Genomic DNA, 14,118 nt, shown 5'->3' with positions numbered 1-14,118 from the left:
CTTAAATTTGTTGTCCGTGTTTAAATATCACAATATATTATTCTTTTAATTATTTTATACCGTAACTTTGTAAATACCTATAATATAAATATAATGATATTTTACAAATTATTCATAACAACACGGAAAATATTCGCAAAAAAATATCAAGTCATTTTAAAACTCGAACACGAAACGAAATGAACCAGCTGACGTTACGATATAACATATCGTAAATTGTAATGGCTGTCTAAAATGCAAATGGTTTATTTTATGATATTGAAAATGGTTAATAAATATATCCACATATTGAATATTTTCACATAATATTTTTTGTTGTTAAAAAGTAACAATTTTTTTAAAATTCCTCTGTCTACTTTAATATTAATAATTTTTCCTTACTACTTTTACATTTATAAAGCCAAGTAATCATTATCAGTAAGTTTCTGAGGTCATTGTGATAGTGAAGTTGTTGCATCCAGGGTCTATCTAAAGATAAGCTAGTCACCATCCATTAATTATTTAATTTGAAACTATTATAAAGTTAACCTGTTAGTCCCTTTCATTACTCCATCTCATCATTGTCTTACATTTTCCGAAGTTTCCACCCATTAACCGACCATTTCTGGCCAATTATCCTTGGATTTTCAAAACTGTAGTATTTGAATTGAGGCAGCTACGTGTTGGACTTATGTCGTCACGTAAGCCTAACAAAAATCGAGGGCTTTTTACTCAAGAATTCGACTCGAAGGTAAACATAATAATTGTTAGGTCACAGCATTTTTTTATACTTGCCAGTACTGTCCCATCATTGGGCAAATGCCTGCATTTCGTACACTCTTACCTATTTTGATTTGAGCTATTGCTCACTAGTTTGGTCTTTAAAGGCCCAGTTCGTTTCGAAATCTCCGTTTGTGTCAGCCGATTCGCCTTTTAGAGTTTGGATCCAATCAGTAAACATTTTCGCTCAAGACTTTAGACATACGGCAGACAAGTCTGGATTAATTCAATGTTAGCGTAGCGGCCTCCGGGTCCCACGTCAGTGATTTGTGAACGAGAACATAATTCGTTGTTTTGGATTTTATCCATTCCAATTTGACACCTTAGATGCTTCGCTCCATCTCACCTTGTACGCTTTAGAGTGTACTTCTATGAATTCATCAAAGACAATGGTCTGGGCCCTATGGGTGACCACTGAAGGAATGCACTCATCCATCAATTTTTCTCTTAAAACGCAGAGAAAGTTCTCTATTCATCAAGTCATCCAAAGACCAATAACTCGTTTTCTACTCGTAAGACGTATAGAAAACATTTATTATAAAAGCAAAATCATCAGTTTCAGAAATATTTTACAAATTACAATCCTAATAATATAACATTATATCATAATTAGTTTAGTTCCATGAAATAATATGAAATTATATACGGTATATAATTCACAGTATAATTCTATTCACGCAAATTTTTTGCAATCTAGACGCATTAGTGTTATGACAGCTGCGAGCTGTCACTTGATTACGATTTGAAAGATGCTGTGACTGAGGTGACAAATCTTATTGACGTCCGATTGAAGCTAGTGAACACTGAACGTTGAATCTGGAGAAATTAATTTGTTTTTACATTATTACCTGTTCGATATTGCTCCTTATAGGATATAAACAGTCGTCATTGTTTTATTTTATTATTTCTGAACATATATTTAGTGACTTCTAAAATTATAAAAATATAAATAGGATCAAAGAAATTTAGAAGTTCCTCTAATAAAACATACTAATTTTTACGGTAAAGAGATGTGTTGGCATGGAAAACCAATAGTACTTCATTTTAGCAGTAAAATTTAATGTAGGTAAGTTAGATATTTCTTATAACTAGCATTTTCTATAACTCCCAATAACAGTTTTCTAAGGTCTAAATTTAAACTGAAATTGTTTATGTACATACCGGCTGAAAGTAATCGAAAGTAAATAAGAAATTGCCCTCATGTAAAAAATTTTCTACACCTTTAAAAATTAATCTTGAAAGTTATTCATAATGTATAATTGAATTTGATGGTTTGTTATGAAGAGGCACTAACATTGTTGCAGGTTTTTAGTCTAACTGCAAGGCTTGAGACATTTGTAAGTTATTATAAACTTTACTGCTATTCTCTCTGCATTTTGATATGTAACTATAATTGATAATGCTAAAATAAATGAAATTTATTCCAATATAGCATCTATTGTACAATATTTAATTTTTCTCTAGGATTTAAATAATTGCTTCACCTCTTTTATAAATTTGCGTAATTATAAAATTATATGTACTACTATTATTGACTGCAAGAATAATATTTTCTTACATGTCAATGCAACGGAGACACTCACATTGTAGCGATGCAATATACACAAGTATCAACCACCAACATACCCAATACTTATATTAAGTGCAAAAGTTTCATTGTGCTGAGTCTTTACAATGAGTGATTTTTATTTTACCAGATATGGCTCAAGACTTCCATTATTGAATGTAATTCAAAGCAATATTGTAGAAATTATATATATAACTCATTTTTAACTATACAAAAGTAAATTATTAGTTACCACAGTTTTAACTTGTATAGAATATTTACAATAAGTTATAATAAGTAATTATAATAAGTTTTGTTTTTTGTGTTATGTCTCTAAGTGGATACTGACCCGCATGATAGGGTATAATGGATGCATGTTACATGGCATCCATTCTTGCAGTTAGTATGGCACAAACATAGTGCTTGCAGTAAGTAATGCATGATTTCGGCACATAGCTTAAGAAATCATTCTCCCAACGAAGGTCTTTCATAACATCCAGTAATGGTGGTCAGTAACCATTTTTATGTGTGTTAGACAGGCATTATTACACATAGAGAATGCATGATGATAAACATTGTCGCAGGAGACTGGTGGTGCGGCAGGTGGTGTCAGTGCGCATGGGGCGCGGGGCGCGCGCGCGTCTAGCGGCGGCGCTGGCCGTGGCCGCGCTGCTGCTGTGGGCATGGCGTGGGGCGGGGCGGGGCGTGCGGAGCGGCGCCGCGACGGGCGGCGAGGGTGACGCGCGCGAGGCTGGTGCGCTGGTGCCCGGGCGCGAGCTGCCGCTTATATTCATCGGCGGTGTGCCGCGCTCGGGGACGACGCTCATGCGCGCCATGCTGGACGCGCACGCGGACGTGCGCTGCGGACAGGAGACGCGCGTGGTTCCGCGCATCCTGCAGATGCGCCAGCACTGGATGCGTTCGCAGAAGGAGAGCGTGCGGCTGGAGCAGGCGGGCGTGTCCAAGGCGGTGCTGGACAACGCCATCGCCGCCTTTTGTCTGGAAGTAATCGTTCGCCACGGCGAGCCTGCGCCGCGCCTCTGCAACAAGGACCCACTCGTGCTTAAGATGGGCACATACGTGCTGGAACTGTTCCCCAATGCCAAGTTCCTGTTCATGGTGCGCGACGGGCGTGCTACCGTGCACTCCATTATCACGCGAAAGGTGACCATCACGGGCTTCGACTTGACAAGCTACCGACAGTGCCTGAGTAAGTGGAACCACGCGGTGGAGCTCATGTACCAACAGTGTAAGTCGCTGGGGCCGGCGCGCTGCCTGCTGGTGCGCTACGAGGCGCTGGTGCTGGCGCCGGCGGACACCATGCGGCGCGTGCTCGCCTTCCTCGACCTGCCCTGGGACGACGCCGTGCTGCATCACGAGCGTTACATCAATCAGCCCAACGGCGTCGCGCTCTCTAAGTACGTACCTCCTCACACACCCACACACACACACACACAAGTTGGTTATATTACTTATCTTATCTGCGGGTTGCTTGCGCGAGCGGTAATTCCAATCTAGACAATTGGTAAAACAATTAAGCGTGACCTTCGACGCTCCTAATACGCGGTTAATAAACTTTATTAATATTTTTTATTAAACTCAAAAAAAATAAGATATAGTTCTTACTAACTAAATGTCGTTCTTTCTCTGTCTTCTCTGCAGCGTGGAGCGGTCGTCAGACCAGGTGGTGCGTCCGGTGAACCTAGACGCGCTGGACAAGTGGGTGGGACAGATCCCGGCAGACGTGCGCGCCGACATGGCCGAGCTGGCGCCCATGCTGTCCGTGCTGGGCTACGACCCCTGGGCCAACCCACCGCACTACGCCGCCGCCGCAGCCCCCGCCTCGGCCGCCCCGCCCGCTCCCGCCGCCGCCGCCCCGGACGAGCCTGCCGCCCCGCCCGGCGCGCCGCGACCTCCCTAACGCCGCGCCGCCCCGGCGCCGGCGCAACTCGAATATTTTTATTTATTTACCACTGTAAATACCTAAATATATGACTTACAACAAACGACCTGCCGGAACTGAATTCAAATTGAACTCGTAAACCCTACTATGATTTGAAAAGAAAATCGAAATCTCAAACTTTGCAATTACAATCAGATGCTGCGACACAGCGCCGCGAGGGCCCTAACACTGTAATTAATTATATAAATTTAAAATGATAGTGTTTTGACCTAAATATTTTTGTTAGCAACTTGATGCGTCTCTGAGAATCTTTATTGAGCCCTTATTAAAGTGTGGCTACTATAAATAACTTGCATTAAATATAATTAAGAAAAAATCATACAATTAACCTAGGCTCGTATTTATAAACCGTTCTCAACTCAGTGATTGTTCTTGAGGGGGATCCTGAGATACCGTTTTAATATTCTATGAATGAAAAGTCATCTCAAGATCAATCTCAGAGTGGAGAGCGATTTACAAATATGGGACCTAATAACGACCTATATTTTAATATATCTGTACTAATACCTACTTACATAATATAATTATTTGTGTACAAGACCGTGGCGTATGTTACAGTCACGACCACGCATTACCATATGCTTTAAAGTCGATCAAGTTGTCAATAGCTGCGGCGCCTATTTGACGACGAAGTTGCAGGTTATTCAGTAATACTGTCTGTCTTAATATATCATTTTTAATTCAATTAGTACACGAAGGAATAATATATTTTTATTTTCTCGCTCTAGTAACAGGACAAAGGCCCGGCGTTGAGCTCCGCCACTCAACGCTAAATATCTTGAAAATTGCTTAAATTATATTAGTTATACAAAATGCATGTATTTCCCAACGACGTAGGTACAACATATTTTAAACTATGCGACGAATTTTAATGAGGTTTTCATATATAGACATTGATTCAAGTCTTCGAGTCTAAAGTTAAAAGTGTCAATGTAAAGCCGAGTTTATCAAAGATTTGTCGCGTTAAGTCGTTAAACATTATATTTTTTATGCCCTTACATTACGAAATCGCGATAAATGTGCACGCAGCAAGAAACTAGTTTGTTTTTTAGCTTCACGCTGTACCCCGCTACGTGCGGGGTAAGCAGAGGGAATCTAATACTCCGTTTTCTACTTTCTGCCGAATTTTTGAAGCATTGCGTATTGAGTGGAGGAACTCAACGCCGCACTTTTACCTTGGTATCAGAGCGAAGAAATTAAAATATTAAAAAACTAATAAAATAATTAATTCTCTGGACTGGGAATCGAACCCAGCACCGTCACGTTACAGTCACACGCTTATGAGTTGAGACGGCCTCTTACTATTCACCACTACACCATTTCCAACTTATTACTCTAGTGTTTACTACTTAGGTACACAAATATGATAAAACGAAACCCACAACCGGGATCGAACCACAACCGTCGCGTTACAGTCACACCCTTGTGCCGCTGCGCCATGAGGGCCTGTAATAAAATATAGCAAAGCATTAATCCAAATCGACAAGTAGATACACGCTATAAGCAGAAATTTTAATTATTTTTAGTTTATGTTCTTTGTAAACGCACACCACTGCACTGCAGTGTTCTCATGTTAACAATTACAGTACAATAACCAGTTCATACTAGTATAGTTTTTGTGGTAGTTCGTCGTTCGCGCCGGCTGAAAACAATCATCGATACACAAATTGAAATTGAGAAAGAAATATATAAAAAGCCTTATCTGCATAAAATTAGATAAAACAAAATAAAAACCCAATAGAATGTGACGCAGTGGTACAGCAGCCGACTGTAAGGGCGACAGTTATGGGTTCGAAATTTCGAATGTCAGTCAAAGAAATAAATTGCTCTTATATCCTTTTCTCTGGTAACAAGACAAAAACACTCAACACGCTTTGTCTTGAAAATGGGTAAAGCTTGGGAAACTTGCAGATTAAAACTATTACAAACTTATAATTGTAATCCATTTCATACAAAATGAGTGCATACGCTTGTAAATTTAAGTTTGTTAACTTTTATGTTAATCCGCGAGTCCGACTCGCACTTGGCCGATTTTTTATTATACGCAAAGAATGAAGTAAAACCCAAAGTTTAGGTGAGACGTGTGCGTCAACGGCCAACGCGACGTGACCGCGGGCGTAAGGTTACTATTGATAATAAGATTGTCGATAAAGAACCAACTGCAATGTTGTTGAAATTAAATTATTAAGCAAGCATTTCACTTGTACTTGAATTGTAATTATTATTTTATACACTAGCGTATATTTTTGTAGCTGTACGCATTTTTCATTTAGTTCTAGAAGAATCTTCCTGTCATTAATCCCGGGTTGTGCCAGGGTCTGCCTTCTTACTTTACCTACTCTAGGTATAGAAGAGTATGAAGAGAAGCTAGAGTGAAGTGTATTACCTCTTTTAAGCTCTTTAATCAGATTGCGTACCTGTATAGTTAGTACCTGGTCATTTGAACAGCTTGGGTCAAATTTGAAGACATTTAATGTTGAAATGTCAAGAATTAAAAAATATTTAGATATAAGTTTCTAGTACAAAAATGTTCCAGAGCTTCAGGTTCTCTACATATTATGATATACGTATAGCTTTAAAGTTTTAGTTTTAAAGATATTATCTATACCTATATATAAAAACTTGTCCTCACTGACTGAGGTAAGACGCACGCACAGTCGTAACCGCTGTGCGTAGAAACGTTAAATTTGGACAGATGTTTACTTTCGTAATCTGGACATCCACTAAGAAGGGATTTTGAAAAATTTTAACCCTAAAGGGGTGAAATAGGGGTTGAAAGTTTGTATGGAAAAAAAAACTAAATCGGCACCGATTTCTATAAAATTGTAAATTCAGACTCTTAAAAATATTTAATTGAACACGTGTTTCCCGGTTTTTTAGAATTTACCCCCTAAGGATGCAAATAAGGGGTTGTTAGTTAGTATGGAAAAATCATTAAATCGCCACCGATTTTTTTAAAATTTAAAATTTTGACTCTTATAAATATTTAATTGAACACATATTTCGTGGTTTATTTTAATTCATCTCCTAGGGATGTAAATAAGGGGTTGAAAGTTTGTATGGAAAAAACTTTAAATCGCCACAGATTTTTATAAAATTTGAAATTGAGATTCTTAAAAACATTTCATTGAACACATGTTTCATGATTTATTAGAATTCACCCCTAAATAAGCAAGCGGAGCTGCGCGCGTCCGCTAGTTTGTTTATATAAACAGCCGTAACGCCATCTTTTATCTACAGTATGATTCTTTTAGTTCGGTTCAGTTCATTACCAGAGGCCGTGACGCCACGACGCAGTATTCTGTCGCTACTAAAAGATGGCGTTACTTGTCCAGTTTCTCACATTAACTTGTAACAGAGCTTTTTCTATTTAGCTTCATGCTGTACCCCGCACATAGCAGGGTAGTCACAGGGAACCTGGGAACCTAATGTTAAGACACTTCGCTCCTATTAAGGAACTTCCGTTCACTTAACGCCGAATTCTGGAGGCATTGCCTGTTAAGTAGTGGAACTCAACGATGGGTTTTGCCTTATTACCAGAGCGAGGTAATGAAAATGTTAAATATTTCATTTTCTCGATTGGTAATCGAATTCGCAATCTGTCGTGTTTACAGTGCCACTGCGGCACACCTGGCCTTTTCGAGCTTTTTCTACTTACTTCAAATAATTGTTTATGTAAATTTTTATGTTCAACTAGAATATACTGTCTTATATTTGTTATATGCTATGACTTTTTTGTTTAGATATATAATAAAAAGTATTAAATGACAATTAATTTTAATTTGAAGTAAAAGCTGCTAATTTATATTTAAATTGACGTCTATTATTAATTTATTAATGATTATTGCATTTATTAACTAAAACATAATTATAAAGTCATTTACCTACTATTATTTAAAATACATACATTCATTTTTTTCAGCTGTAAGATATTTCTATAAAATATTTTCACGCTTTTACCACTACTTAGAGCCACCGGTTTCTCTCTCGTCCGCCCAATTTTTTCTAAAAAAACCCTGCTATAAAAAATTCAACCAGTGTGTTATTTAAAAGATGTTTTTCCAAGTTTTGCCTACTTATGTATTGTTTAATACCAAACAATGCAGTCGTGAATACTTATCGAAGAATTACAACAATTGATGAGTCATGAACCTATTTAAGATATGAGTTTTCAAAAGATAAACAAATATGGCTAATAGTCAAAAGGTTTATAGTTACCAATAATGAGGATGGGTCTAAGGAACGCTGTCTATTCATTGGAAAGGTTTTTCTTAAGTAAATCTGGTTTTTGTTGAAAAGATTGTAAATTTAATATATTTACGTTGAAATTTCGTATCTATTTGTATTGTATTTTAATTCTTTCATTATCCTTTCCTTATAAAGTAAAATTATGTGAGTGGATTTTATTTTCTGTAAGTGTTTTATTTTATGGTGTATGAGAAAGAACTCTTGTAAGTACATATAGTTCATAAAAATAATAATTTCAAAAAGCTTTTATTACTATAGCCACCACATATTTTAGCGAGCTAAGTGAGCAGGAGACGAAGCTCCCTAGTATTAATATAAAAAAAATTCTTAATTTCGAACAGATAAGGAACAGCCGAAACTAATGGACGTGGAAATTGGCATGTAAAACTTTAAAAAATCAAACTAAAATAAATATATGCTTTATTCAATTGGACCCTTATAAGTAGTATATAACATTTGAATCGTCAATTTATAGAAAAAAATCATGAATGTCATTGATGATGATATGATAATCAATGAGGCTTTAAATATACCTAATTATTATTGGTACGACGAAATAATTACATAAAAAAGTTTTTTGCTGGTGATAGTTCTGCCTGTAATTGTTTATCCGTGGCCAATGACATATGAATAAGTGTGCAACAACGTCGTCTAAATGAAGTCAGTATCAATATTAACAATACAAATTTATATGAGCTTAAAAGCTTTTCCCGTAAAATTTGCATTTGCATCAGTTTATAGGTCAAGATTGGCCCGAAATGCGTGGTGCAGGTATTGTGTACTGGGCGGAGTGTTCCCGCCTGCCATTATATGCCATATAAGCGTATTAGTACTATACTAATACTACACCCGGCTCCGCGCGCCCTGCACTGGCGGCACCGGCCTGCACACCGACCGCCCGCGCCCCAACCCATAACATCGCGCTCGCAAGCCGCGGCCGACAGTCAGTGCCGCACGAGTCTCCACGGTGAGAGGTTGCGTCGTCTGCGCTGTGAGCCTCCGCACACGTGCTCTCTCGCCTCGTCGAACTACTGTTGAACTAATGTGTCTCGATCACGGCGCGCTGGCAGACTTGTGCGCTTTGTGGAATACGACTACCGTACAAGACAAGTGAATTAGAAAGTTTTACATTCGCGCGACGACTTATAATGGTGTGTCTCGAGTGCGCCCGCCGCCGGTGAAGTACGCCATGTCGAGAGCGGCAGTGCTCGCCGTGCTGTGCTGGTGCTGGGCGGGGGCCGGCGGCGCGCGCCCCGCCGCCGTCGACGTGCCGCGCTGCTGCCCGCCCGGCGCCGCGCTGCCGCCCGCCGCGCTGCGCCTCGACCTGCTGCAGGCCTCCGACGTGCTCGCCGCCTGCCAGCCGCAGTCCGATGCTGCTGATGCAGCGTCGGGGACGGGCTGGGCGCCCCGCGTGTACGCGCCCGCCCGTGGGACCTTCCTGGACAGCGGCCGCCTGCCTGCACACTGGCACGTCGTGTATTCACGTCTGCCCGCCTGCGACGAGCTGCGCGTGCTACGCGAGCACGCCGCCTCGTATGCGCTGCTAGCAAACAACGCCTCGCTGTGGATGCGCGGTGTGGCGCTGGCGCTGCCCACCGAGCGGTACTGCGCGGACGCCGCCGCCGCGCTCGTGTGCGCCGACGACGCGGGTGGTCGCGGGCCCGCCAAGTGCTGCGCCGAAGGCCGCGTGTTCAACGGCACGCGCTGTGAGGAGGACGAGGCGGGAGCGGACGAAGCGCTGCGGGAGCTGCGCGCGCTGGCCGGCGGGCGCGCCGTGTACGCGGGCTGGCCGGCCTGCGCGGAGGGCTCGCGCTACGCCGTGGCGGGCGCGCTGGGCGGCGCGCGCCTGCTGGACGATGGTGCACTGGAGCTGCGCGGCGGCGGCTCCAAGCTGGATGCGGGCGCGTGGTGCGCGGAGGCGGTGACGGGAGAGGGCGGCACGCGAGTTCTAGCGTGCGAGGCGGCAGCTCGGGCCACGCGGCCGCCCCGCACGGCGCGGCACGCTCTGTACGGCGCGGGGCTGGCGGTGGGCGCGGCGTTCCTGGCGGCGACGTTGGCGGCGGGCTTTGCGCTGCCAGCGGCGCACCACGCGCTGCACTGGCGCTGCCAGACGCACTACGTGGCGGCGCTGATGCTGGGCGACGTGCTGCTGGCTGCCACTCAGCTGGCCGGCGACCGCGTGCCGCCCGGCCTGTGCAGCGCTCTTGGTGAGCATCTCCTCATGTAGCTCCATACATTGGACGCGCCGTGCTATTCTTTGTGCAACAGATGTGTAATGTGTTGTTCTCGTTCTGTACATGTGCGGTGTCGCGGCGCCTGCAGCTGTGTGTATGCACTTCCTGTTTCTGTCGGCGTTCTTCTGGCTGAACACGATGTGCTTTAACATCTGGTGGACCTTCCGGTGAGTTGTCTTTTGCAAATATATTTTTCATAAATTTAGCAAATATTACATATTAAGTAAATAAATCTCCGGTAATCGATATCGATAATAATGAATGTCATATCCAGTGCCTGTACTTGTCATAGTTAATCTACTTGATAGATATATGAACATGGAACATGGTCAAACGTTCTACGTATATCTAAGATGGTTGTTTAGAATTACAATGACATTATTTTAATAGATAAGACGTATGTGTCCTCGTATTGTAAATCCTAATAGATATTTACAATCATTTGTTTGATTAACTATTTTAAATCTACTGCTTCGGAACACTCATTAGAGAAAATTACTAAATAATGACTGACTGGATTAATTTTATCAACGTACATATAGGTATGAATTATAAAATTTAGATGCATATGTTTATATTGTTTTCGAGATATATTTTCAAGAAACCCGGTGTTGAGTTCCGCCACTCAACACGCGTTGGCTTGAAAAATTCAGGGGAAAGTGGAAAATGGTGTGTCTTAACACCCAGTTCTCTCTGCCTGCCCAGCTATATTTGGGGTACAGCGTGAAGTTAATCTGGATCACTATGTATTATGTAGACATTGCACAAAATAATATCTGAGTTACCGTTACCACCGTTACCGTTATCACCTGCAGTTTTTCTTGGTCGATATAATCAATGTACTGGAAAGATTACTTCCAATTGAGGTTTTCTTATTCTTAGAAATTAGAACAAATAACAATAAACGTTCTGAGGTACTAGTAGTTAAATCTTTATGGTTACGATTAATATTAAACATCTTGTTATATATATATATTTTATTCTTTGATTAAATTTCAACTGTAGTGTTTTTTTTATAATTATATTTTTTCTTTTGTATACAATGTTCAATGGTACGCAGTTATTATGTAGTAATTTTTTTAGAAAACTTATAATTACAGACTACAACTACAGTACTGTCAACCAGTCGTGGCCCTTAAGTATAGATATAGATAGATGGCCGATATGTACATTTGATTTTAGGATTGTTTTTACTTTTAATTATTTTATTTTTGAGTGGACAATGCGCAAAAGTTCAGAAAACCTAACTCCAGGGCGGCCACGATTTGTTGACGGTATTGTATCTTAAACTATATAATTGAATCTATGAGTAAATTAAGCACAAGGAAGTGGTAGAGTGTAAGTTGTATTCGGTGTTGTTGCGGCGCAGGGACTTCCGTCCGACTTCGCTGGAGCGCGGGCAGGAGGCGTGCCGTCTGCGCGTCTACATGGTGTACGCGTGGGGCGGGCCGCTGGCCGTGGCGGGCGCGGCCGCGCTGCTGGACCGCCTGCCGCCCGCCGCCGCGCCCGGCCTGCTGCGCCCGCGCTTTGCCGTGCAGCGCTGCTGGTTCTACGGCGACATGGAGATCCTCGTCTACTTCTTCGGCCCCGTCGGCGTGCTGCTCTTCATCAACCTCGCACTCTTCATCTCCACCACGCGCCAGCTCACCTGCGGCCTCTGGCGGCGCGACGAGGTCAAGTCCACATCCGAAAGGTGCGTATCTACTGTACCCACCTACTGTACCTACTCTACAACACTAGACCTGTCCTGTTGCTAACTGTCTATTCTGTTGCAGGGCGGCACTGGGGCGAGTGTGTGCCAAGCTTGTGGTGGTGATGGGCGTTACGTGGAGCGCGGACGTGGTATCGTGGGCGGCGGGTGGTCCAGAGTATGTGTGGTATGCCACGGACCTGCTCAACGCGCTGCAGGGCGTGTTTATCTTCCTGGTGGTGGGCTGCCAGCCGCACGCATGGGCGGCGCTAAAGCGCGCGGCAGCCGCGTGGTGCGCGCGCGCTCCCGGCGCCGGCGCGCACTCCTCCTCGCACCTGCCGTCCTGCGGGGAGTCCCTCACGCACACCACGGCCGCGCCCGCGCCCGCGCTGACCGGCCCGCAACCCGCGACCACCGCGCCGCGCGTGCCCATGGAGACCGTGTGCTGAACGCATTGCCGCATCGACGGCATTTTATATTTATTCTACAGTATTATTTTTGTACTCTAGTGTAACGATTACGAATGTATGACGTACCTGCGGCCGCGTCGAGGCTCTGTATATATAGTTACGGTAGGCGGCCTCGCGCCGCGCACACCGCGCACATAGTGTATACGTGTTTGTATATGTGTTTATTTATACGATGGACTCTATTGACGAATCGCGAGATCGCTGAGCATCGATGAACGTCTTGCCCGTTCGATTGGCTGTTGAAAGTTGAAATAAATGATTGTGAACTCTTAACAACAGTTTAATTTACTTCCTCCACAACCACTACCCCTTTGTCCTATAAAATATGTATCTAAATGATCCCTCAGTCTGGCAGCGAGTGTGGTCGGTGCGCGTTTATATCTTTTGTGCGGCGCACAGGCCGCTGGGCGCGGGGTGCGGGTGTGGGGGGCGCGAGGCGGCGAGTAGCGCTTTCTCCGCATTATGCAACTTGTGTGATCCGGCGTCCCGACGTTCATGAATATTATATTGATTTTATTATAGTTGTTAAATGTTTTCTCAATTAAAACGATTTGGACGTCCGGTCTTCTTACTGTGGCCACACCACAAGCAGCTTCATGGTTAACACAATGTTTCATTTCAAGCAGCGTCAGAGGCTCGGAGCTGCAGTGACGCGCCGGTTATGGTGTGGTCGCCTTGACACGGTGCCGGCACGCCGTTCATTCGGTTACACCATTTTTGGCACGCTCACATCGACACCTATAAAGGCACCTATTAGATACCTATACTTTGCTGTGTACTTGGGTTTAATCGACAGCAATGTTTAGGTAGACGACATTGTCCAAACACGCGGGTGGCGCGATAAGGCGCATATCGTTATTCCTTACTAATTAGTATTTGGCCCGTCACTGTGTAATGGACGTGACGCAACGACGCGGTCTTGCAACAGAATTACTTGGAATTCTTCACTATGTTTAATGACTTTCTAAGACTAGAGTCGTTTGAGGAATTTTGAGAAATGATTTAGGCTATTGATTAATTAAATAATACGTTAATTAAATCATCTTGCATCAGTTAAAACATGAAGTCTTAAATGACTTTTATTTTTAATGATTTATTAAATACGAACATCACAATATTATAATAAATTACAATGTTTTAAATTCGGATTTTTGTTTATATAAAAATTATAATTAATCTATACTGTAATGTTATTTCATAAGAGATTT

General features: G+C 42.5%; 2 protein-coding genes across 5 annotated transcripts; both read left to right on the top strand.

Moving 5' to 3' along the window:
• Positions 1 to 1,387: 1,387 nt before the first annotated feature.
• LOC146528000 (protein-tyrosine sulfotransferase-like) lies at positions 1,388 to 4,314 on the top strand. Of its 4 annotated transcripts, none has more exons than XM_085204688.1 (4): positions 1,388 to 1,821; positions 2,064 to 2,096; positions 2,890 to 3,723; positions 3,968 to 4,314. In XM_085204688.1, the coding sequence occupies exons 3-4, from the start codon at positions 2,924 to 2,926 to the stop codon at positions 4,224 to 4,226; spliced, it is 1,059 nt and encodes a 352-aa protein (XP_085060814.1). In that variant the 5' UTR covers positions 1,388 to 1,821; positions 2,064 to 2,096; positions 2,890 to 2,923; the 3' UTR covers positions 4,227 to 4,314. The 4 variants fall into 4 exon arrangements, with proteins under 4 accessions (XP_085060814.1, XP_085060812.1, XP_085060811.1 ...); XM_085204686.1 differs by having other exon boundaries at positions 1,388 to 1,825; XM_085204685.1 differs by lacking the exon at positions 2,064 to 2,096.
• Positions 4,315 to 9,425: 5,111 nt separating this feature from the next.
• mthl1 (adhesion G-protein coupled receptor methuselah-like 1) lies at positions 9,426 to 13,186 on the top strand. The gene is made up of 4 exons (XM_085204684.1): positions 9,426 to 10,723; positions 10,839 to 10,917; positions 12,120 to 12,443; positions 12,526 to 13,186. The coding sequence occupies exons 1-4, from the start codon at positions 9,706 to 9,708 to the stop codon at positions 12,887 to 12,889; spliced, it is 1,785 nt and encodes a 594-aa protein (XP_085060810.1). The 5' UTR covers positions 9,426 to 9,705; the 3' UTR covers positions 12,890 to 13,186.
• The last annotated feature ends 932 nt before the right edge of the window (positions 13,187 to 14,118 follow it).

The sequence above is a fragment of the Heliconius melpomene genome, chromosome 20 (assembly GCF_056956725.1).
Source record: "Heliconius melpomene rosina isolate 202511_hmr_F chromosome 20, ASM5695672v1, whole genome shotgun sequence".
NCBI classification, from domain to species: Eukaryota; Metazoa; Arthropoda; class Insecta; order Lepidoptera; family Nymphalidae; genus Heliconius; species Heliconius melpomene.
The sequence above is the reverse complement of the archived record's forward strand: the minus strand, read 5'-3'. Positions and strand labels throughout refer to the sequence as shown.

Coding starts and splice junctions, on each gene's coding strand:
- LOC146528000 (XM_085204685.1), top strand. Junction 3,724..3,967: donor AACGGCGTCGCGCTCTCTAA/GTACGTACCTCC, acceptor TCTTCTCTGCAG/CGTGGAGCGGTCGTCAGACC.
- mthl1 (XM_085204684.1), top strand. CDS start 9,706: ATGTCGAGAGCGGCAGTGCTCGCCGTGCTGTGCTGGTGCTGGGCGGGG. Junction 10,724..10,838: donor CGGCCTGTGCAGCGCTCTTG/GTGAGCATCTCC, acceptor CGGCGCCTGCAG/CTGTGTGTATGCACTTCCTG. Junction 10,918..12,119: donor AACATCTGGTGGACCTTCCG/GTGAGTTGTCTT, acceptor GTTGCGGCGCAG/GGACTTCCGTCCGACTTCGC.